Raw genomic sequence first — 26,447 nt, forward strand, 5'->3', positions numbered from 1 at the left:
AGAACCTCCAACACGATGTTGAATAACAGTGGTGATAATGGACATCCTTGTCTTGTTCCTGATCTTAGGGGGAAAGTTTTCAAATTTTCCCCATTGAGGATGATATTAGCTGTGGGTTTTTCATATATTCCCTCTATCATTTTAAGGAGGTTCCCTTGTATTCCTATCCTTTGAAGTGTTTTCAACAGGAAAGGAAGTTGAATCTTGTCAAATGCCTTCTCTGCATCGATTGAGAAGATCATGTGTTTTTCTGCTTTGATTTGCTGATATGGTGTATTACATTAATTGATTTTCTTATGTTGAACCATCCTTGCATACCTGGGATGAATCCTACTTGGTCATGATGTATAATTCTTTTAATGTGTTGCTGGATTCGATTTGCTAGAATTTTGTTGAGGATTTTTGCATCTATATTCCTTAGAGAGATTGGTCTGTAGTTTTCTTTTTTTGTAATATCTTTGCCTGGTTTTGGTATGAGGGTGATGTTGGCGTCATAGAATGAATTAGGTAGTTTTCCCTCCACTTCGATTTTTTTGAAGAGTTTGAGGGGAGTTGGTACTAATTCTTTCTGGAATGTTTGATAGAATTCACATGTGAAGCCGTCTGGTCCTGGACTTTTCTTTTTAGGAAGCTTTTGAATGACTAATTCAATCTCTTTACTTGTGATTGGTTTGTTGAGGTCATCTATTTCTTCTTGAGTCAAAGTTGGTTGTTCATGTCTTTCCAGGAACCCATCCATTTGCTCTAAATTGTTGTATTTATTAGCGTAAAGTTGTTCATAGTATCCTGTTATTACCTCCTTTATTTCTGTGAGGTCAGTAGTTATGTCTCCTCTTCCATTTCTGATCTTATTTATTTGCATCCTCTCTCTTCTTCTTCTTGTCAATCTTGCTAAGGGCCCATCAATCTTATTGAGTTTCTCATAGAACCAACTTCTAGTCTTATTGATTTTCTCTATTGTTTTCATGTTTTCAGTTTCATTTATTTCTGCTCTAATCTTTTTTATTTCTTTCCTTTTGCTTGCTTTGGGGTTAGTTTGCTGTTATTTCTCCAGTTCTTCCAAGTGGACAGTTAATTCCTACGTTTTTGTCTTTTCTTCTTTTCTGATATAGGCATTTAGGGCAATAAATTTCCCTCTTAGCACTGCCTTTGCTGCGTCCCATAAGTTTTGATATGTTGTGTTTTCATTTTCATTCGCCTCGAGGTATTTACTAATTTCTCTTGCAATTTCTTCTTTGACCCACTTATTGTTTAAGAGTGTGTTGTTGAGCCTCCACGTATTTGTGAATTTTCTGGCACTCCGCCTATTATTGATTTCTGACTTCATTCCTTTATGATCCGAGAAAGTGTTGTGTATGATTTCAATCTTTTTAAATTTGTTAAGACTTGCTTTGTGACCCAGCATATGGTCTATCTTTGAGAATGATCCATGAGCACTTGAGAAGAAGGTGTATCCTGCTGTTGTGGGATGTAATGTCCTATAAATGTCTGTTGAGTCTACCTCATTTATTGTAATATTCAGATTCTCTATTTCTTTGTTGATCCTCTGTCTAGATGTTCTGTCCATTGATGAGAGTGGTGAATTGAAGTCTCCAACTATTATGGTGTTTGTGTCTGTTTCCCTTTTCAGTGTTTACAGTGTATTCCTCACGTATTTTGGGGCATTCTGGTTCGGTGGGTAAATATTTATGATTGTTATATCTTCTTGTTTAATTGTTCCTTTTATTAGTATATAGTGTCCTTCTTTGTCTCTTTTAACTGTTTTACATTTGAAGTCTAATTTGTTGAATATTAGTATAGCCACTCCTGCTCTTTTCTGGTTGTTATTTGCATGAAATATCTTTTCCCAACCTTTCACTTTCAACCTGTGTTTATCTTTGGGTCTAAGATGTGTTTCCTGTAGACAGCATATAGAAGGATCCTGTTTTTTAATCCATTCTGCCAGTCTATGTCTTTTGATTGGGGAATTCAGTCCATTAACATTTAGTGTTATTACTGTTTGGATAATATTTTCCTCTACCATTTTGCCTTTTGTATTATATATATCATATCTGACTTTCCTTCTTTCTACACTCTTCTCCATACCTCTCTCTTCTGTCTTTTTGTATCTGACTCTAGTGCTCCCTTTAGTATTTCTTGCAGAGGTGGTCTCTTGGTCACAAATTCTCTCAGTGACTTTTTGTCTGAGAATGTTTTAATTTCTCCCTCATTTTTGAAGGACAATTTTGCTGGATATAGAATTCTTGGTTGGTAGTTTTTCTCTTTTAGTAATTTAAATATATCATCCCACTGTCTTCTAGCTTCCATGGTTTCTGCTGAGAAATCTACACATAGTCTTATTGGGTTTCCCTTGTATGTGATGGATTGTTTTCCTCTTGCTGCTTTCAAAATCCTCTCTCTTTGACCTCTGACACTCTAACTGGTAAGTGTCTTTGAGAACGCCTATTTGAATCTATTCTCTTTGGGGTGCGCTGCACTTCTCGGATCTGTAATTGTAATTCTTTCATAAGAGTTGGGAAAGTTTCAGTGATAATTTCTTCCATTAGTTTTTCCTCCTCCTTTTCCCTTCTCTTCTCCTTCTGGGACACCCACAACACGTATATTTATGCGGTTCATATTGTCCTTGAGTTCCCTGATACCCTGTTTGAATTTTTCCATTCTTTTCCTGATAGTTTCTGTTTCTTTTTGTAATTAAGATGTTCCATCCTCCAAATCACTAATTCTATCTTCTGTGTCTTTAAATCTATCATTGTAGGTATCCATTGTTTTTTCCATCTTTTCTACTCTATCCTTCACTTCCGTAAGTTCTGTGATTTGTTTTTCAGTTTTTCTATTTCTTCTTTTTGTTCAGCCCATGTCTTGTTCATGTCCTCCCTCAATTTATCAATTTCGTTTTTGAAAAGGTTTTCCATTTCTCTTCGTATATTCAGCATTAGTTGTCTCAGCTCCTATATCTCATTTGAACTATTGGTTTGTTCCTTTGACTGGGCCATATTTCCAATTTTCTGAGCGTGATCCTTTATCTTCTGCTGGCGTCTGGGCATTTAGTCAGATTTCCCTGGGTGTTGGACCCAACAGGTTGAAAGATTGTTCTGTGAAATCTCTGGGTTCTGTTTTTCTTATCCTGCCCAGTAGTTGGCGCTTGTGGCACACGTTTGTCTGCGGGTCCCACCAGTAAAAGGTGCTGTGGGTCCTTTAACTTTGGAAAACTCTCACCGTGGGGGAGGTTCGCCAGCCGAAGCGACTTGGAAGAGTGCCAGCCAGCCCGGGAGTCTGAACACGGGGAGGGTCGCCGGCTGCCGCAATCGGGAGAGCGCCCGTCCGAATTTCCTAGTCGGCCCGGGGCGCCGCCAGCCGCCGTGGCCCGGGAGAGTGCACCATTCCCAGCTGAACCGGGGAGTCACGTGTTTGGAAGGGACCCCCCCGGTCACCGTTCTCCGCGGCCTGGGGATTTCTGATCCAATTCTCTCAGTTGGTCCGGGGGGCCGCGCGTGGTGGGGGCGCCAGCCGCCACGGCTTGAGGGGACCGCCTGCCCAATATTGCCAGCTGGCCCGGGAAGGAGGAGGGGAGGGACTCCGGCCACTTGCCGCCCCGCCCGGGGAAGTCCGCGCCCCTCGGCGATCTCACCGGAGCAGGTTCTCCCAGTCAGTCAGCCGTTCCAGGTTGGGGTACGCTGTCTTTTTGATCTTTGTCGTGGCTCCGGGAGCTGTTCTGTATCGTTTCTACTCCCCTAGTAGCTGTCTTGAGGTCCCCGCCTCGGCCTCTCGGCTAGCATAGCGGCTAGACCCAGATGGGAGGTCCCGGGCCGCGGCCGACGCGGCTGAATGGCCCGTCGCACGGTCCGCAGTGGCAGCACCAACTGCAGCAGCAGCAGCGCACCCGCCTCTCAGGCGACCGCGGCTTCCATTCTCTCCCTCATTTTTGAAGAACAATTTGACTGGGTACAGAATTCGTGGCTGGAATTCTTTCTCTCTCAGGATCTTAAATATATTATATCATTGCCTTCTTGCTTTCATGGTGCCCGTTGAGTAGTCTGAACTGTCTTATATGGTTTCCCTTGTATATAGTAGATTGCTTTCTCTTGCCACTTTCAGCATCTTCTGCTTCTCGTCAACATTTGACAGACTGATTAGTATGTGTCTTAGAGTAGGCCTATTTGGATTTATGCTATTTGGGATTTGTTGGACTTCTTTGATTTGCATAAGAATATTTATGCATATTTATGCATGTTACAAGAATAGGGAAGATTCTCCCCTGTGTCTCCTCAACTAATCTTCCTAGCTCTTTTCTCTTTCTGGGACCCCGATGATTCTTACATTTATACACTTTGTGTCCATGATTTCCTGAGATTCAATTCAAAATTTTCCATTTTTTTTTTTTGCTACTTGTTCTTTTGTGCATTTGAAATCAATTGTCCTGTCCTGTAGTTCATTTATTCTTTCTTCTTCCTCCTCAAATCTGCTCTTGTGTGTCTTTAATATATTTCTTATTTCTCTACAGTGTCTTTTATCTTTGTGATATCTGCTATTTTTCTATTTGTTTTTTCAAATTCTTATTTATGCTTTTCTTAGTGTCTTCTTGATCTCCTTTATGTCATTAGCCAATTCATTGAATTTATTTAGTACAGTTGTATGATGTAGTTGCTCCAATGTCTGTGTCTCCTCCAGTGTTTTAATTTGGTCAATAGGCTGGGCCATGTCTTCCTGTATCTTCAAATACCTTGTGATTTTCTATTTCCTTTGAGGCATTTAATTATCTTGATAGGGTTACTTTGGAAGATGATTTCCCTCTGTAATCTACGTATTTGTATTTGTGGGACGGGCATAGGGCAGGATGTAGGTGTGGGTTGGGATACAGCGGCACCGTGGCAGCACACAGCGCCGGACTGGGCATGGGGTGAGCGTGCTACACTGGTGCCCGGGAGCATGGAATGCGGGGTGTTGGGTTGTCGGGGGCTAATGTGGGGTCATAGGGCCAGGGTGCAGCTCTGGCACACTTCAAGGACAGGGACAGAGTTCAGTGGGAGGCAGATCGTGAGGGCTGTGTGGGTGCACAGGACATGGGGAGACAGTGTGCAGGGAAGTGGGGAGCTGGAGGGCATGGCGTGGGTGTGTGGGAGCTCCTGGAGCATAGCGGTCGTGGCATCAGGACACAGAGGTTGGGGTGCGGGGAGGGGACATTGGGAGTGGGGGTCAAGACAGAGGGGCATGGTCGATAGGTGCACACATGTGCAGGAGAGGACTGGGGCTTGGGGCCCAGGACTTGGGGCTTGGGTCTCAGGGGCAGGAGGTGGGGCACAGATGCACACAAGAGCACCTGTTTGCAGAGGGGATGGGGGTTGTGTTGGGGTATGGGTGTGCGCGTGTCTGGGAGAGCGGGATGCAGGGGTTGTGGGTGCAGGGTTTGGGTACATGGATGCAGGGGCAGGTGGGGCACAGGTGTGTGCATGCCCGGTGTGGGTGGGGAGAGGATGTGTGGGTCCATGGGAGGGGATGCGGCATGTGTGAGTGTGGCGTGTTCAACGTGGACAGCTTGGCTTACTTCCTAGTGTCCACCTCCCTGTCCATGCACTACTGAGGGCTGCCAGCCTCCGTTAGGAAAGAAGTATGTTAGGCTATTTGCACTAGCTGGATAGTCTCAGGTTCTCTACATCTCAGTTCCTCTGCTTTTTCATTCAGGACCTTCCCGTGTAGTGTAGAAGACCCTCTTAGGTCACTTGCACCTTGGAATTGCTGTCCGGGTCATTTTTCTGTCACTTCTCTTGCTGTTCTTTGGAGCATAAGTGAACTCAAACTATCCTATTCTGCCATCCTCCCGAAAGTCAGATTGTCCTTGTGTTTTAAGTTCCATTTTACTTTTTAGCCTAATAAGTTTATCTCGATTTTCTTTTGTCACAGTTTTGATGAAATTTAAGCTTTCATTTTCCAGGTTTTAATTTGAAATAGAAACTTGGTTTGTTTTCTTTTTTGAAAACCCTGTATTATTAATAATACGTAAGTGCTTTGAACATCAGTAAGTTGCATGTGTAACTAACTCTATAAGTGAGTTGGGCTGTAGATATGTTATTAAGCAGTGAATATTGATTTTTGTTATCACTTGAATCATAAATGCATTAGAGCCAAATTGTATCACTGTTTAAAATGTCATAACCTTTTAATATAATGAAGAAATCAGAGTCTGTACAGCTGTTCTTTTTCTGAAGAGGGAACATATTGGCTAAATAAAAAATTTGATCTTTCAATAGTGTTAGGAATTAATTTTGATTTTGTTCTGTAATAAATTACCAACTACCATAGGTAACTTCATTTTTTTAGTAAGTCAGGTCAGCAATAAATTTGCAGTATGTCATTTCTTATCTCCTAAAGCAGTATTGAATATGAAGAGTATTTCCATTTTAAATTATTTTTGCTAAATCTTAAAGAAATAGTTTTGGCAAATTGGATGGTATCAGAAGCTTAAACACAAAACTGCTGTTGTTAAGCAAATACCATTTTCATAACATTAATATCTTTCAGTTAACAAACTGGAATGAACTTTTAAATATCGCTGTTCCCATGTTTAACTACTGTTTGACTCTCTCAGTGACTAAAATACTTTCACAATAGATTATTTACTTTAACTGAATAAGGTGGCATTTACTTAAATAATGCATATTTTTTTCCTCATTTGCAGAATATGGTCAAGAAAAGTGGGGATTTCCAATGTGCCACTACTTAAAGAAAGAGAAATGGTGCTGTGGTCGTAATGCCAGAATGTCAGCATGTTTGGTATGATTATCTTTTTTCTTGAACTAAAAGCTTTATCCAGATGTTGCAGATTTTTATTATTTTTGTTAAATATCAAATATTAATTGCCAAATTTTCCAGGAATTCATCATTAATGCTTTTGGCCACCACCAATTATGATAAATAAATGACTTGCTCTTCCAGCATTATTCTACATGCAGTATGGTAACAATTTTATAGTTATACATAGCAAATACTACTTTTATTATTATATAAAATATATCAACTACCAAGTCTTAAACACAGAACTAGTTCAACACTTTATCTACAGCTCTGTGGTATAGGTGCATTTGTAGCAAATAATCTGGTCTCCTAATTTGGAAAATAATTTCCCTAATAATAATTAGGGAAATAATTTCCCTAATGGGAAAAATATTATTAAGCTACCTGGGATGTGAAGTAATATCTAGTTAAATGAAACCTTCATTATGCCTGATTTAGCTATTGTCCTTACCTAGAACACAGCCCATTATACTATATTGCTTTACAAAGGCACTGATGAAAGTTAAATAAGTGGTCCTAGTCATCAGAAACTGAAAATATAGTTGATTAAAAACTGTGTTTAATGTTCAACCACAAAGTAAAATTAATTCTTGTAGGGCCATTATTTCTAGATTAGTTATATAGCAGTATAAACAAAAACATAAATGGATTATTTATCCATAAAAGGAATAAAGTTATGGTACATGCTACAACGTGGATGAATCTTGAAAATATGGTGAATGAAATAAGCCAAGCACAAAGAGACAAATAAGCAAATTTATAAAAAATAGATTAGAAGGTAAGGGAATAGGCTGTTACCCGTTTTCTGGATATAGGGTTTCTGTTTTGGGTGACGAGAAACTTTTGAAAAAAATGGTGGTGATGGAGGCACAACATGGTAAAATTAGGTAATACTACTGAATTATATACTTAAAATGGTTAAATAACATTTAATTTAATGTTTTATATATATGGTACCATAATAAAAATATTAATAGTGTGTCTTTGTTCTAGTTTATGTATCCAGAAATTGTCTTAAAAATCTATTTATGCTCAAATAGTAATTTCCTTGTCTGGATCCACATAGAATATTTTTCTGGGAATTTATCTTATTCTTCCATAGTATCTATAAATGATACCTGTTTAGGGTCTCATTAGAATGAAAGGCTATTCTTGAAATGAATTTGCTCCCAGAATGCTGGCCAGACTTCTACTCTCCAGGTAAAAAATTGAAATAGTATTTTTTTAGGAAATCTGCCTATCTTAAGAGTAAAGATATTGACATAAGGGATTTCACAATGAAACAGGATAGACCTGCCATCTTCGGTAAGGCCTGCAATTAATAGTCCTTATTCATAAGAACATTGTTTCTAATCAAGTTTATGGTGACCCCATTTTTTTTTTTTTTTTTTTTTTTTTTTTTTTTTTTTTAAAGAGAGAGGGAGGAAAGGAAGGAAAGACAGAGAAGGAAGGAAGGATGGAAGGAAGGAAGGGAGGAAGAAAGGGAAACATTTTTTAAACATTTTCTTGTTTTATTATATTTCGTTTGTTTGTTTGTTTTTTACATGGGCTGGGGCCGGGAATCGAACCGGGGTCCTCCGGCACGGCAGGCAAGCACTTTTGCCCGCTGAGCCACCGCGGCCCGCCCGGTGACCCCATTTTAAGAATCAACAACCAGCTAGAATTATTTTTATGTCTGAAGGAAGTCTAACATGATAAGTAGAGAGAAACACACACACACACACACACACACACACACACACACACACACACAATAATTTGGAGGAAAGGAAATGGAGATTATCCAAAATAAAATAACATAAACTAATTCTTAATATCCTTTGGAGTATTAAAAATATATATTATGTATATGAACAGAAATTTCTGCTGTAAAAATAAATGTTCAAAGAACCAAAGAAAAGAGGTTTTGAAAAACAAATTCCACAAATATTTCACAAACTTTGCTGCAGTTAAGAACAGTTTTTAACCAATGCTAGCATCCCATAGAATCCTTCTGTCCTTAATTCCAGCCCCTGCTCATTTTCCCTTTTTATTGATGCTAAAATAATTTGGAAAATCTGAAGAACATTTCTTTGTCTCATTCTTGTTTTATGGCCTTTTGTTCCACTCACCTTTTCTACAAATACTCAAAGCTTAAGAGATGAAATAATAAATACCTTACTGGTGATGTTTTCAGATAAATTGTTAGGGTGCTAACCAGAAATAAAATGTTAACAAAATTAATGCAATCTGGTCAGCATACTTTAAGACTCATAAAATTGCAAACATATTTTAGATTAGTATGAAATGAACAGTTGGTGTATTTTCTTCATTATCTTTGTTTGGTCAAGAATAATATTAATGTTTGCAAGAAGCTTATTACCTACATGATTATCTTTTACTGTGTAATCAAAATGTATCATTTGTATTTCCAGAAGTAAACTCAACCAGAACACATACCAAAGGTAGTCATGTATGATATATATTTTTTTTAATTTTTAAAATTATTTTTATTTTTTATTAATTAAAAAAATTAACTAACACAACATTTAGAAATCATTCCATTCTACATATACAATCAGTAATTCTTAATATCATCACATAGATGCATATTCATCATTTCTTAGTACATTTGCATCAATTTAGAAAAAGAAAGACAACAGAAAAAAATAAAACGATAATAGAAAAAAAGAAAAAAGAAAAAAAGAAGAAGAAAAAAAAACTATACCTCAGATGCAGCTTCATTCAGTGTTTTAACATAATTACATTACAATTAGGTAGTATTGTGCTGTCCATTTCTGAGTTTTTGTATCCAGTCTTGTTGCACAGTCTGTATCCTTTCAGCTCCAATTACCCATTATCTTACCCTATTTCTATCTCCTGATGGTCTCTGTTACCAATGACATATTCCAAGTTTATTTTCTAATGTCGGTTCACATCAGTGGGACCATACAGTATTTGTCCTTTAGTTTTTGGCTAGTCTCACTCAGCATAATGTTCTCTAGGTCCATCCATGTTATTACATGCTCCATAAGTTTATTCTGTCTTAAAGCTGTATAATATTCCATCGTATGTATATACCACAGTTTGTTTAACCACTCGTCTGTTGATGGACATTTTGGCTGTTTCATCTCTTTGCAATTGTAAATAATGCTGCTATAAACATTGGTGTGCAAATGTCCGTTTGTGTCTTTGCCCTTAAGTCCTCTGAGTAGATACCCAGCAATGGTATTGCTGGGTCGTATGGCAATTCTATATTCAGCTTTTTGAGGAACCGCCAAACTGCCTTCCACAGTGGTTACACCATTTGACATTCCCACCAACAGTGGATAGGTGTGCCTCTTTCTCCACATCCTTTCCAGCACTTGTCATTTTCTGTTTTGTTGATAATGGCCATTCTGGTGGGTGTGAGATGATATCTCATTGTGGTTTTGATTTGCATTTCTCTAATGGCCAGGGACATTGAGCATCTCTTCATGTGCCTTTTGGCCATTTGTATTTCTTCTTCTGAGAGGCATCTGTTCAAGTCTTTTTCCCATTTTGTAATTGGGTTGGCTGTCTTTTTGTTGTTGAGTTGGACAATCGCTTTATAAATTCTGGATACTAGACCTTTATCTGATATGTCGTTTCCAAATATTGTCTCCCATTGTGTAGGCTGTCTTTCTACTTTCTTGATGAAGTTCTTTGATGCACAAAAGTGTTTAATTTTGAGGAGCTCCCATTTATTTCTTTCTTTCTTCAGTGCTCTTGCTTTAGGTGTAAGGTCCATAATACCGCCTCCAATTGTAAGATTCATAAGAGATCTCTCTACATTTACCTCTAACTGTTTTATGGTCTTAGACCTAATGTTTAGATCTTTGATCCATTATGAGTTAACTTTTGTATAGGGTGTGAGATATGGGTCTTCTTTCATTCTTTTGCATATGGATATCCAGTTCTCTAGGCACCATTTATTGAAGAGACTGTTCTGTCCCAGGTGAGTTGGCTTGACTGCCTTATCAAAGATCAAATGTCCATAAATGAGAGGGTCTATATCTGAGCACTCTATTCGATTCCATTGGTCGATATATCTATCTTTATGCTAGTACCATGCTGTTTTGACCACTGTGGCTTCATAATATGCCTTAAAGTCAGGCAGCGTGAGACTTCCAGCTTCGTTTTTTTTCCTCAAGATACTTTTAGCAATTCGGGGCACCCTGCCCTTCCAGATAAATTTGCTTATCGGTTTTTCTATTTCTGAAAAATAAGTTGTTGGGATTTTGATTGGTATTGCATTGAATCTGTAAATCAATTTAGGTAGAATTGACATCTTAACTATATTTAGTCTTCCAATCCATGAACACGGTATGCCCTTCCATCTATTTAGGTCTTCTGTGATTTCTTTTAGCAGTTTTTTGTAGTTTTCTTTATATAAGTTTTTTTGTCTCTTTAGTTAAATTTATTCCTAGGTATTTTATTCTTTTAGTTGCAATTGTAAATGGAATTTGTTTCTTGATTTCCCCCTCAGCTTGTTCATTGCTAGTGTATAGAAACACTACAGATTTTTGAATGTTGATCTTGTAACCTGCCACTTTGCTGTACTCATTTATTAGCTCTAGTAGTTTTGCTGTGGATTTTTCAGGGTTTTCAACATATAGTATCATATCATCTGCAAACAGTGATAGTTTTACTTCTTCCTTTCCAATTTTGATGCCTTGTATTTCTTTTTCTTGTCTAATTGCTCTGGCTAGAACCTCCAACATGATGTTGAATAACAGTTGTGATAATGGACATCCTTGTCTTGTTCCTGATCTTAGGGGGAAAGTTTTCAATTTTTCCCCATTGAGGATGATATTAGCTGTGGGTTTTTCATATATTCCCTCTATCATTTTAAGGAGGTTCCCTTGTATTCCTCTCCTTTGAAGTGTTTTCAGCAGGAAAGGATGTTGAATCTTGTCAAATGCCTTCTCTGCATCAATTGAGATGATCATGTGATTTTTCTGCTTTGATTTGTTGATGTGGTGTATTACATTAATTGATTTTCTTATGTTGAAGCATCCTTGCATACCTGGGATGAATCCTACTTGGTCATGATGTATAATTCTTTTAATGTGTTGCTGGATTCGATTTGCTAGAATTTTGTTGAGGATTTTTGCATCTATATTCCTTAGAGAGATTGGTCTGTAGTTTTCTTTTTTTGTAATATCTTTGCCTGGTTTTGGTATGAGGGTGATGTTGGCTTCATAGAATGAATTAGGTAGCTTTCCCTCCACTTCAATTTTTTTGAAGAGTTTGAGCAGGGTTGGTACTAATTCTTTCTGAAATGTTTGGTAGAATTCACATGTGAAGCCATCTGGTCCTGGACTTTTCTTTTTGGGAAGCTTTTAAACGACTGATTCAATTTCTTTACTTGTGATTGGTTTGTTGAGGTCATCTATTTCTTCTTGAGTCAAAGTTGGTTGTTCATGCCTTTCTAGGAACTTGTCCATTTCATCTACATTGTTGTATTTATTAGCATAGAGTTGTTCATAGTATCCTGTTCATACCTCCTTTATTTCTGTGAGGTCAGTGGTTATGTCTCCTCTTCCATTTCTGATACTATTTATTTGCATCCTCTCTATTCTTTTTGTCAATCTTGCTAAGAGCCCATCAATCTTGTTGATTTTCTCATAGAACCAAATTCTGGTCTTATTGATTTTCTGTATTGTTTTCATGTTCTCAATTTCGTTTATTTCTGCTCTAATCTTTGTTATTTCTTTCCTTTTGCTTGCTTTGGGGTTAGTTTGCTGTTCTTTCTCCAGTTCTTCCAAGTGGACATTAATTAATTCCCGAATTTTTGTCCTTTCCTCTTTTTTGATATAGGCATTTAGGGCAATAAATTTCCCTCTTAGCACTGCCTTTGCTGTGTCCCATAGGTTTAGATATGTTGTGTTCCCATTTTCATTCACCTCGAAATATTTACTAATTTCTCTTGTAATTTCTTCCTTGACCCACTGGTTGTTTAAGAGTGTGTTGTTGAGCCTCCATGTATTTGTGAATTTTCTGGCACTCTGCCTATTATTGATTTCTGACTTCATTCCTTTACGATCTGAGAAAGTGTTGTGTAGTATTTCAGTCTTTTTGAATTTGTTGAGACTTGCTTTGTGACCCAGCATATGGTCTATCTTTGAGGATGATCCATGAGCACTTGAGAAAAAGGTGTATCCTGCTGTTGTGGGGTGTAATGTCCTATAAATGTCTGTTAAGTCTAGCTCATTTATAGTAATATTCAAATTCTCTATTTCTTTATTGATCCTCTCTCTAGATGTTCTGTCCATTGATTAGAGTGGGGAATTGAAGTCTCCAACTATTATTGTAGATGTGTCTATTTCCCTTTTCAGTATTTGTAGTGTATTCCTCACGTATTTTGGGGCATTCTGGTTCAGTGCGTAAATATTTATGATTGTTATGTTTTCTTGTTTAATTGTTCCTTTTATTAGTAGATAGTATCCTTCTTTGTCTCTTTTAACTGTTTTACATTTGAAGTCTAATTTGTTGGATATTAGTATAGCTACTCCTGCTCTTTTCTGGTTGTTTTTTTATTTGCATGAAATATCTTTTCCCAACCTTTCACTTTCAACCTATGTTTATCTTTGGGTCTAAGATGTGTTTCCTGTAGACAGCATATAGAAGGATCCTGTTTTTTAATCCATTCTGCCAGTCTATGTCTTTTGATTGGGGAATTCAGTCCATTAACATTTAGTGTTACTACTGTTTGGGTAATACTTTCCTCTACCATTTTCCCTTTTGTATTATATATATCATATCTAATTTTCCTTCTTTCTACACTCTTCTCCACACCTCTCTCTTCTGTCTTTTCATATCTGACTCTAGTGCTTCCTTTAATATTTCTTGCAGAGCTGGTCTCTTAGTCACAAATTCTCTCAGTGACTTTTTATCTGAAAATGTTTTAATTTCTCCCTCATTTTTGAAGGACAATTTTGCTGGATATAGAATTCTTGATTGGCCGTTTTTCTCTTTTAGTAATTTAAATATATCATCCCACTGTATTCTTGCCTCCATGGTTTCTGCTGAGAAATCTACACATAGTCTTATTGGGTTTCCCTTGTATGTGATGGATTGTTTTTCTCTTGCTGCTTTCAAGATCCTCTCTTTCTCTTTGACCTCTGACATTCTAACTAGTAAGTGTCTTGGAGAACGCCTATTTGGATCTATTCTCTTTGGGGTGCGCTGCACTTCTTGGATCTGTAATTGTAGTTCTTTCATAAGAGTTGGGAAATTTTCAGTGATAATTTCTTCCATTAGTTTTTCTCCTCCTTTTCCCTTCTCTTCTCCTTCTGGGACACCCACAACACATATATTTGTGCGCTTCATATTATCATTCAATTCCCTGAACCCCTGCTCAAATTTTTCCATTCTTTTCCTGATAGTTTCTGTTTCCTTTTGGATTTCAGATGTTCTATCCTCCAGTTCACTAATTCTAACCGCTGTCTCTTGAAATCTACCATTGTAGGTTTCCATTGTTTTTTTTCATTTCTTCTACTGTATCTTTCATTCCCATAAGTTCTGTGATTTGTTTTTTCAGACTTTCCATTTCTTCTTTTTGTTCATCCCTTGCCTTCTTCATGTCCTCCCTCAATTTATTGATTTGGTTTTTGAAGAGGTTTTCCATTTCTGTTCGTATATTCAGAATTAGTTGTCTCAGCTCCTGTATCTCATTTGAGCTACTGGTTTGTTCCTTTGACTGGGCCATATCTTCAGTTTTCCTGGTGTGATTTGTTATTTTTTGCTGGCGTCTGGACATTTAATCAGATTTCCCTGAGTTTGAGACCCAGCAGGTTGAAAGATTTTACTGTGAAGTCTCTGGACTCTGTTTTTTTTATCCTGCCCAGTAGGTGTCGCTTGTCTGTCTGCGGTCCCACCAGCAAAAGATGTTGTGGCTCCGTTATTAATGCCACTATTGGTGTTTGGTTGGACCCAGTCCCTGCCACTGTCGGAGACTCCCTCCTCTCCCTCTGGGCAGCCACCTATGGGGGAAGGGCGCCGGTCGCAGGCCACCACAGCCTGGGGAACTCACCACTGGACCGGGAAGCCGCCTGTGGGGGAGGGGCACTTGTCGCTGGCCGCCGCAGCCTGGGGAACTCGCCGATCCGAGACCCGCCCCCGGACCGGGTAGCCGCCCGCGGGGTAGGGGCGCCGGTTGCCGGCCGCCACGTCTTGGGGAACCCGCTGATCCGAGACTTGTAGCTGGTCCGGGAAGCCACCTGCGAAAGAGGGGCACCGGCCACCATGGCTTGGAAAACTTGCCTCTCCGAGACTCTCAGCCGGCCCGGGAAGGAGGGAGGGAGGAGCTCCGGCCACCAGCCGCTGCGGACTGGGGAAGCGCGCGCCGCTTGGGGATCTCACTGCAGCAGAGTCTCGCAGTCGGTCTAGCCAGTCTAGACTGGGGTACGCTGTGTGTCCATTCCCTGCCGTGGCCCCGGGAGCTGTTCTGCACTGTTTCTGGTCTCCTAGCAGTTGCTCTGGAGGAGGAACTAAGACGCACGTACCTTACTAAGCCGCCATCTTGGCCCCCCTCCTATGATATATTTTTGACACCAAATAGTATATTATCAAAAATCTTTTTATTCTTTATTCAATTCAGCCCTTTAAAAAAAGCCATAAAGAAAATTGCCTCTAATATTAGCATGCCTAGTACTATAAATGAAAATCCAGTGCTATTTTCAATAACAAATCTGTTTTGGGCCCTGAACTGTTAAAATCAATGAAAATATTAAGCAGTTATTATCGCTTATATTGTATTCACCTATGCCTCTAGCTGCTCAGTAAAGTTATCTTTCAAAAAAAGGGAAAATTACATTTTCCTCCAAATTTTTCTCTAGAACAGAACATATGAACTCTTATTTTTCCCCACTAGATCTACCTGGTGTATTGCTTGAGAAGAACCAGAATTCAAAGAACAGGTGTTTAGTACCTGCTCAGCCATAATCTAGATATGTGACTTGAGGCATGACTTTACCTTGTCAGTGACCTTGTTCGTCTATAGAAATTACACTTAACCAAAATAGTCTGTAAATTGTCTTTCAATTTAAGAAGTACTTGATTCAGCTGTTTATAAAAAGTTTTATTTATTAAGACCTAGAAATCTGATTCAACTAAGTATCCTATTTTATTACTTTTCTGTATTTTTGAAATATTTCATAGTTAAACATTTAAAAGTAAAATTTCAGTTGAATTTTTAAATCTAATTTAATTATAAAATTGTATAAAATGTTAACACTTCAAAAGACCCTATTCCATATTTAAATAATTAAAAAAATCTTTCATATGTTAGATTATAGATATTTATTAGAAATATATAAGAAATACTTTATTTAAAATGCTGTGTATCTTAAGTTGTGAAAGCCAGCTACATATAAAATTGTAAAAATATTTATTATTTATTATTTATTACTTTCTCTTCTTCCTGGTACTTTATCATATAAATTAGTTTTCTAAACTATGCTTTCAACTATACTTTGTTCATTTTTACTAAAGATGAAATTATGTCTTTATAAAACATTGGAAAAATATGTTAGCAATTAGTATATGTCTGTGTCTATATATATGCATATTAATAGCTTTGCATTCATTCACTTGTTTTAGCTACACTAAAAGTGAGCCAAGAATATCTCATTTCTTTCCTGACTTCTAATTCCTTCTAAAAACCGAAGAATGCATATAATTGGAGGAGGGGAAGGTGTTTGTGTATAAATGCATACATCCATTATAAATCAGTCTCAAATAATACAAGCAAACCAGTTAAAATTCCTTTATGATATTAACACATTTACATATATAAACTTACATGCTGTCACTTAATTAATCTTTTTAAATGTCGATTTTTAACAAACCCTTATACAGTGTGTTTATATGTCTTATAAGATAAGAGTAAATTATATGAGCAGTCTGTCTTGTTTTTTTCTCTTTTAAAGGCACTGGAGCGGGTTGCAGTAGGCCAAGGGGTAAGTAAGAGTGTCTACTATAATCCAACTGATAAACAGGTTAGTTTATCTGTTTGAAAAATACTATTCATACTTGACCTCCTGATGAACTTGAAACCTCTTCCTATCACCTCTGCATAATTTCACATTTCCTATAAATTTACTTTAAAAGAGAAGCGAACTTTCAGAAAAAGCAAACTGAACTTTTAGAAAAATTTCCACATTATATTGTTATATTAACCTCTCATTTCTTCATATTATACTAAAAAGTTAGTGTATAATATTTCTAAAGAATGCTATCACTCACATCAGCTTTTTTGAGTAGTTCACCAAAGACAAACAAGGTATAACATTTGGTTTATTATTTAAACATAGTCCAAAACATGTATTTCAGTTGACTGATAGCTTCTTTATGGTCTTGATTAGTTGTAGTTGCAACAGCCAAGTGGGTTTTCATTTATAAACAAAAGTAAAATATATCCCCAAGAAAACCATATAATTGCATTATCTGGCACCTTGTAATTTGGGAACTTTTTTTAAGAGTTTTTATTTTAAGCTTTTATCAAATTTTTCTTGCTGGACAAAAATTTTAGAAGGCTGTCTTTTGCTTATTTTCAGGTCACATTAACATGTCAATTTGAATTTTAAAAAATAGTAGTAATAACAAGTAACATTTACTGCGTACCTATTCTGGGCTGCACTCTTTGCATGTTTTTTTTTTAATGTGTTCACTATACAAAAAATTAGATAAAAACTGATTCTTTTGAAGATATTAAACTTTAGAGTATATTGTGTAGGCTTCAGTCTCAGACTGCTGGTTTGCATCCTCATTTCACTACTAACTGAAGAGTCCTTGAACACGTCATAATTTCTCTATAGCTTAATTTTTTTATCTCTAAAATAAGAGTAATAATAGCAATTATAATAGGAGTAATAATAGTACCTTCCTTGTAGGATTGTTGTGAAGATTGAATGAATGAATCAATGTGTAAAATGCTTAAAACAATGTGTAAGCATCTAGTAAGTGCTCAATAAATGCCAACTGTTTTTGCTGTTACCAATAGTAATTGTGACATGAAAATAATAGCCAAAATTAACACAGAGCTTACCATATGCCAAGTACAATTTAAAGTTCTTCTTATACATTAAGGTATTATATATATAATACTATGAGGTTGGTACTCTTATTATCCCATGATATACTTGAGGAAACCATAAAGTAGCCAATGCCGAGATTTGAATCTGTATCTGACTCTGGAGCCTAAGCACTCAACTAGTACACTACCATCACCTTAGTGATTACCTAGAGGGCTGAAAGTAAAAGAGCCTTTGATTATAATAATGCCCCAGAGGCATTTGTATGGTGTTTTCAATTTCCCAAGTGCTCATTTATATGGGAAAATGATATACAGCAGATGTTTCATAGTATGCTCTAGCTCCCTTAATTAACTGCAGAGTCTGGACTTCAGCTTAATGCTTTTTCCACTAGATGTGTAAAATGTTTGTCTATACATATGCTCAAAGGGTATACAAACACTTTCTGCTCCCTCTCATTTTTAAAATGCATTAAAGTATTAAGTTGATTTATTGCTTGCAAAGAAAGGAGAATAAACTCTGAGCCATGTCCAGTTTATTCCTGGAATAAACAGGCACAGACTTCTGAAAATATGTTGCCTCCTTTCCCACTTATCCCTACTTATTTACCAGGATAGATAGTCCTATTTATTCCAGTAATGAGCAGTTGAAGGCACTTTATAATTCTCTTCCCGTTCTCTTATGAAACTACTGTAAAGCTCAGGACAACTTAGGAAAAATTTCTCTGTGCTTTCCATGTCTGTATGTTTTCTTGCTTACAATGTATTTCTTGACCATTTTGTCATCTTTATACAATCATTTTCATTAATTATGTAAATATACATTTTCTTTCCAAATTATTTTGGTACCTTTTTATAACTTTTCTCAAAGACATAGAGAAGAAAAGTTTCAACTGTTTTAGGAACTGGTGTTCATATAAAATTAAAGTTCCCATTTGTTATAGCTAATCAAACAAAAGAACTCTATAAGCCATTTTTACTACTATCACTAATATTTCCCAATATAGTTAATTTCCCAAATGCCTAGAATTTCAACAGAGCACTATGAGAGTAGGTGTTAATATATGAAAAGGGATTTCAGCATATTTTTAGATAAGTGAAGGGAGTTTCAAGGAAATAAGGAACAAATAATAAAGTAGATATTTTGATGATATAGAAAAGTTATTCAAGATGAGAAAATGTCAAAAGGTAAATATATCCAGAGATGAGGAATTCTGGATGAAATGTTTTGAAGCAATTTTCAAGAAGTAGAAAGTTTAGAAATCAGAAGTTTCTGTCTCAAGTGAAAGAGTTGCATTTGGAAAGAGAGTTTTTTTCAACTTTTAAAATTTTATATAAGAATTGTATCTTTTAAAAGCTATGCATTTCAAGTGTACTTGTCTGCTTTCAGCAGTTATTTTAGGAGTTGAGTTGGGGACTATGGTATTCCTATCGCCATTTTCTACTAGAATCCCCTGGTCCCCTCATCCCATCTTCCAAAGGAGATATAATTTGTGTTCTTTCAAGGTACTCTATCAAAAGGCTATAACTCAGACAATCTTCAGTGACTTAGAGAGGAATGCCATTAGATAAAGATCCTAGAAATGATGTTCTACCCTTATCCCCCATCTTCAGGTTCCCTGAAATCCCAGCACTTGGAGCTGCAATGTAGGAATTTGGTATTAGGTTGGGGAGGGGGCAGTGGAATAGGTTTTCTGCCTGAGTATACCCCTCATAGGAAGGACCATCCTTAAAGTGATGTTGAGCCCAAGGCAAATTTCATTTTGTGCTAAACACTGTCTGAATCCAATCATATTTTTGTAGTTGTAAATGGATGAAAGTAAGAGTCTCAGACTCTGAGAGATAATAGAAGTAATAAAAGAATGGCTCTCTGGACATGCACATTTCACAGAACTCTATCTTAAAAACTTTACCAAACATTGGGCAGCTTTTATTTTTTATCTTGACTTCTTAAGAGCATTCAGTATTGTTGACCTCCCTCCTTTCTTGGTGGTCAGTATACTGTTTATCCTTCTTTCTATATGCCTATTTTTATTCAGTCTCATCTGCTAGCTCCTTTACCTGGCCCTCCACTTTTAAATGTTCATGTTTCCCTGGATTTTATATTTTGCTCTTTTATCTTCTTATAACCTGTAAGACTATAAACTTCATTCCTGAGTGCTAGATCCATATTTCCAAACACTTCATATCTTATCAACCCCAGTGTCCGGAATTCAGCCTATTAAATTCAGTGAATTTTGCCTCAGATGTGCCCTTCTGCTTGTATTCCCTATAATTAGTAAATACCATCACCATCCACTTTCCTAAACCAGGAAAATTTGAATTATCCTAGATGCCTATGTTTCCTTCAATGCCAATATCTATTCAGTTACCAAGTCTAATATTCTACCTTCTAAGTATCTCTTAATCGTTATCCCTCTCTTTGTCTCCACTATCCTAATTCAACAATTCATCTTCTCACCTTAATTATTGCTTTCGATGCTAAAGTAATCCCCTTCCACCATCACTCATTCTATAATCAATACTGTTGTTAGTTATCTTCCTAAAGTGATTGGGACCAATATTGGTTTAATCATACAAATCTCAGTGTGACTTAAAATAACAGGCATTTATTCTCATGAATCTGTGAGTTGGCTAGATTTCTCTGCTTCAGGCTGCATGGCTGGGGATTAGCTGATCTAGGCTGTGCTTGGCAGAGTAGTACTGTTTCAGGCTGCAGGTCCCTGGATAGGCTAGCAGACTCAGATTCACCCATTTTCCTTTTCATTAGACAAAGGAGCTATTTTTTTTTTGGCTTCACTTTATTCATTTCATTTGTTTCCATTTCTATACTCTGTGTCCCCAACTCTACTTTTAGTTATATGTCCTCACTCTTGGTCATCTTGTCATTTAGCTACAATTTTCAAATGATTTTTATACTTTTCCATTACTTTCCTTTCTAGGTTGTCAACTTTTATTTTATAATTTATGGTTATTTGTACATTTATAATTTGAGTTTTTTATTTTCTACTGACAATGTTTGTTAATGAATGTAATTGTTTGTTTAATCATATTTAATTCACACTGGAGACTGAGTGATATAGTTATGCTCTTCGTTTTTCCTTTTCTTTATTTTTATTATGAGGGTGCCAAAATGTTTCAGCGGGTGCTCATTTTCCTTTTTTTTTTTTTCAGTAATAACTTGGCATGGAAGCTAGATTGTTGTTGCTGACATTTATTTGTGTTAGCTTTTTCTGCACCATCAATATCAAGACATTCTGTGGGAACAGGGATGGGGTTTTGGTAACTTTGTTGTTTCTTAGTTCAAAAATTCCTCTTCTATTGCTTCAGTGAAGTGCTCTTTTTTTTACTTTCTTTTTCTTTGAGATTATGATGTTACAATGAGGCCCTTGTCTTTAGCCATTCTGTATTAGTTTGTAGGCTGCCAATATACCTAACTGGAACAGCTTTTAAAAAGGGGAATTTAATAAATTACTACTAACTTAGAGTTCTAAGCCTATAAAAATGTCCAAATTAAGGCATCCAGGGAAAGTTACCTTAATTCAAGAAAGGCTCTGGAACCCCTCTATCAGCTAGAAATTCACGTAGCTGGTATCTGCTGGTCTCTTGCTCCTAGGCTCCATTGTTTTCAGCCTCTGTTCCTGTGGGGGTTCCTCACTTTTCTTTTTTGAGGGCTGGCTTTCATCTCTTGGCTCCCCTTGGCCCTCTCCAGATTCTGGCTTGCTTAACATCTCAATGCATCTGCGGGGTTCCAGGCATCTCCAAACATCTGTGTCTTTGTTCTACATGCGTCAGCATCTGTGTCGGCTCTGCTCTGAAGTTTCTGTTGGCTCTATCATTTCTGAGGTTTCTCCAAAATCTCTCCCCTTTTAAAGACTCTAGTAAACTAATCAAGACCCACTAAAATGGGGAGTCACATCTCCATCTAATCAAAAGATCACCCACAATTGGGCATTACATACCTTGGTGGAGATAATCTAATCAAATGTTCCAACCTACAGTATTGAATCAGGATTTTAAAAAAATGGCCTATAAGATTGGATCAGGATTAAAACTTGGCTTTTCTGGGGATACATAATACTTTCAAACCAGCACGTATTCCTTCTTTCTTTTCACAACTGAACCTTCATAGAATACCTACCACCTCTCTCTCCTCAGAAGTAAAGCATTGCCATCTCTGATCCTATGTGCTCTCCAAGTCCCTTCTTTTGAACTTGCTGTACCATTGGTGTGATCTTTCAGTCCTCAGACTCATTTTCAGTATTTTATAACCTAGGGTGGTAACCTCTCTTTCTGGGGGTGATTCCTAGTTGATATTATCTATTTTCCACCACCATTAGTACCACGCTACATTTGCTTCTCTTTTACAAATATTACGCTTGATTCTGCTCTTTTACAGGCTCCAGAGCTAACTTGGCTGGTATTGAAAGTTTATTTCTACATTTTGAATTGTTAAGTATTCCATTTGGGGCATTAACTTATTTTCATTGATCATGTCTTCTCTTTCTCATTCATTACCATTTCTTTCATGGTTTCTTCTGTGTTCTTGGAGAATTACTTCCTCAGTGGGAATTTGCTTCAGGATAATACTGTAATGTTAGACTGGAAGTATTGTAAGATTATCCTTTATGTTTAGCATGACATCAAATTTCTAACAGCCATTTATGCTCCAGACACTCTGGTATTGGTTTAATTTCTGTTTTTGAATTTGTTTCTTATGCTTATAGAATTTCTACCTTTTTTTCAGCTCTCTACTGAATCACTGTTCTATCGTGCTGTCCTTCAGGATATTATTAAAGAGTGTTATGGCATCACCAAATGGTATGAGGATTTTATTTTAATAAGAAAACTATTTGCATATTAAGTGAAGTGACTTTAGTTTTCAACCGAATTTATGTGAGGCCACTATTATTGGTAGAATAACCTTAAATTTGAGCGTAATGTCAGTATCTTACAAAGAAGTAGTAACCATATCCTAGGATAATCATCATTCATCTGGGGCCTCTAATCATTCCTTCTTTTCCTAAAATCTGAAGATAAAGTAATATATATATAAAATGTACTTTAAAATTTCAGTAGTTTTAAAATGTTATAAGTAACTCGGTGAATATCCGTACAGCATGAATACTTACTAATTAGAACAGACAAGGGTCATAAACAACCATTGTGGTCATTCAGGTCTCATCAATAGGCCAGTAGCCCTGCATATGTTTTGTTTTGTTTCTGGTTTTCCCCAAATAATGCTCTGATTGTACAGACCGTCAAGGAATGGAAGAATTTTTCTACCATATTGCTTTAATAACTGCTGCGCTTAAGCATACATTTACCATCCTTGCTGTTTCACTTGATAATTTGCAATTCTGATAACCATTTGGTATAATGAGATTATTCTTCAGATTACAAAAGGATGGTTTTCAGGTTCTCAATAGCTGATAAACACTATTAACAGAGATAGAAGAATTTTTTAGATTACCTTATTGTTCCTCTATAAAGAAAAAAAATTCTTTTTGTTCTGATAGAAATTACTTCATACAACTGGTTTTTATCCATGCAAAAACTCAAATTTGTGTCCCAATCTCCATTCCCTTTCCTATGTATTTACCAATCTTGGAAATATCTAAAAGTGAATTCCTTATGTTCTCCAAAAAAACCTAGTTCCAAGATGCTAACTTTGCTAAAGAAAGTAATAAAACTGAGAAGATTCCATGTCCACACAAAATATTAACTATAAGCATTATTTTAATCTTTCAAATCTGTTCATCAGTTTGTTTATTATTCTCTTATGACCTCTTAAAATAGTCCCCATTATTTCCTAAACCTTTCCTCTGACTTGAAATCTAAACACTCCCCAACCCTCCACACTCTTGTCTTTCTTTGCTATTTCTAAATAAATGATATTTCCTATAAGACTTCTTTTTATTCCAGTTCCTCATTGAGCACTCATTGACGTATGACCATGTTGATAATTGTTTTTTTCTCTAAACTCTCTTCCTTATTATCTTCCATTAAATTTCATTCTTCTAACTTTCTTTCCTTCTCCCATTGAGCACTCATCTGTTTTCTTTAAGGGTTCTTACTCTTATTCTAGCCTCTAAATTGAGCACTCATCTGTTTTCTTTAAGGGTTCTTACTCTTACTCTATCCTCTAAGTGTATCTAGGCATACTTATCTCCTGTCTGTCTATATTCTTTTCTTTATCTTGGCAATGACCCTCATCACAAATCACTCTTGAATCAAGTATCTGGCTCCAACAACACTTTTTAGAAGCCCAAGTCTATATTTCCCATTTTCATTTCAACAACTCCACTTAAGTACCTCTCGTGTACATCAAATTTAGGCATATCCAAAACACAGTATCATCTTCCCACCAATCCTGTTCCTCCTTTCTTTTCATGACTTTCTTGTTCCTGGGAAAAGCATGACAATATTATAATGTTCTAAAAATCTTCAAATCACATTTGATTATCCTCACGCCATCAGCTCACACATTCTAATTAGCTATTATGACTTACACATTTTATGTTTTTTAATCCAGCAATTATTTTTTATGTGACAGGTAACATACTAGGTTCTGTGGATGAAAGTTGTATAGAATATGATTTCTGCAAGGAACATTTCCTATTCTAATTAGGATAACATCTGCAAAAATTAATTGCTAAAGAAAATATTAAAAATCCACTTTTAATAATAGCAAACTAGATTATTAGTACCACCCCCCTTTACACTGAAGGTAGGGGTGTTTGTGTGTATGTATATGTTTGCACATGTGCACACGCATATGAGTATTTGTTTTTAATTGGTTTGAGGACATCAGAGTACTTGCTAAGGAATAATTATAGGGCAAATATCTAGGAGAAACTGGAAATCAAGAGATGTGAACCCAGCCATTAGGGCTGTGTTTTTCCTTGAGGTATCTGCCAATTCTTGAATAGGCAGCTATCTTCCAGTTGATAGAAGGGTTAGAGAAGGTGAGCAGAGCTTCCAATAGAATCACAGTTCCAGTGAGAAAAGCAGAGTTCATGGCTTGCCTAGGATTTGCACTCAGGATAAGTAGACCAGGTGAACTACTCTTACTTTGAGTTAGGCCCTCAGGGGTTCACACGGTAAAAGTGAGAGTGAATTGGAAATAGAACAGCCCTAAGATGAACTAAATTCCTGCTTGGAATCATCTCAAGTTATGATTAAAGTAAATATTCAAAAGTACTGCTTTCCCTGACTTCCTGCAGACGCAAATCCCTTCTGGAAAAAGATAATATAAATCTAGGACTTAAGTTATCACTATGATTTGTTATATGGAATATCTAGTAATCAATTCAAAATAACCAGCCATATGATGAAACAGGAGAGCAGGACCCAAAACCAAGATAAACTGTAATCAATAGAAGCACACTGATCAAGATCCAGAAAAAAGACTAAAGAATAACTAGGATTGAGTGACTTCTACTTAAGAGAAGAAATGGAGCAGATGTACTTTTCTCTGTTCTTCCTGCAAACTACACCTAAAAACCCTGGACATTGTGTATAAAAGGAGTATAAGAAGACCCTGAAAGAGAAAAAGGCAAACTTGCTTGGCATCTCCTGGCCCAAGGAATGTCAGGATAATGAGTTACTGCATCTTCTTTTTGCCTCAAATATCCCCTAATTGGAGCTGAGAAAGCCAGCAGCTAGAAAAACAGCAGGCACAGACCGAAAAAAAAAAAAAAACCCTGACAAAAGCCTGCTCTGTCTAGGTAAAGGACCAAGAAAGGAGAACAGCCTAGCAAAACAGAAAAACCATTAGCTAAAATTGCTATACTGCAGTCAAAAAGACACTGTAAAAACTGTGACCCCCTCCCTACCCATTACTCCTCCTATGGAGTAATGCCATAAAAACATAAAGAACTGGGGCTTTTATATCCACCAAATGGTAACAAATACCCCTGCCTCCTACCACTGCTGTGTCAGTGGAGACCAAAGGAAAGCCTGCTTTCTTCCACCCTGTCCTCGCTATAATAAAGCATCCCCACTTGCCCACTTCCCCACTTCTTTGGTATCAAAGGCCTAGTGGAGAGTCAGGACTTTTACCATCACCCAGTAACAATAAACCCATGCCTACCATAATGTCAGTGGAACCCATGTGGAAAACCAGAACTCTCAGCAGTAACAAGGAGCCCCACTCTTACTACCTTAACCTCAACAAAGGCTGACTTATGTTCCTACAAAATTTTTACATGAATGTTTATAGCAGCTTTATTAATAATAGCCCAAACTGGAAAAAATCCAAATGCCCTTTAATGGCTAAATAGTTAAACTGTGGTAATCCACACCATAGAATACCACTCAGCAATAAAAAGGAATGAACAGTTGATACATGTGACAACCTGGATGAATCTCCAGAGAATTGGACTGAGTGAAAAAAGCTAAATGAAGACTACAAACAAAAGATGAGAATGGACAGCGTGTCTATGTCTGTGATAAATTGATTTTGGCACCTTTGAGCAGTACTATGTTTCTTACTTTTTAATTAGGTAAATTATTCAAAAATGGTATTTTATGTTATACTGCTTTATATTTGTTATTAGTTCATTTTAAAATACCAAGTGAATGTATGGGGAGATTGATGAATTATTTAATAACAACAACA

General features: G+C 36.8%; 1 protein-coding gene across 1 annotated transcript in view; it reads left to right on the top strand.

The window, feature by feature from the left end:
* The window catches only part of METTL25 (methyltransferase like 25), a 134,920-nt gene that overhangs the window by 72,854 nt on the left and 35,619 nt on the right, over positions 1-26,447 (top strand). The window contains exons 6-8 of the mRNA XM_077111528.1: positions 6,674-6,768; positions 16,722-16,751; positions 22,572-22,645. Coding sequence (XP_076967643.1) covers positions 6,674-6,768; positions 16,722-16,751; positions 22,572-22,645 — 199 coding nt within the window. The remainder of the gene's footprint in view (positions 1-6,673; positions 6,769-16,721; positions 16,752-22,571; positions 22,646-26,447) is intronic.

This window comes from Tamandua tetradactyla, chromosome 7 (genome assembly GCF_023851605.1).
Source record: "Tamandua tetradactyla isolate mTamTet1 chromosome 7, mTamTet1.pri, whole genome shotgun sequence".
Taxonomy (NCBI): Eukaryota; Metazoa; Chordata; class Mammalia; order Pilosa; family Myrmecophagidae; genus Tamandua; species Tamandua tetradactyla.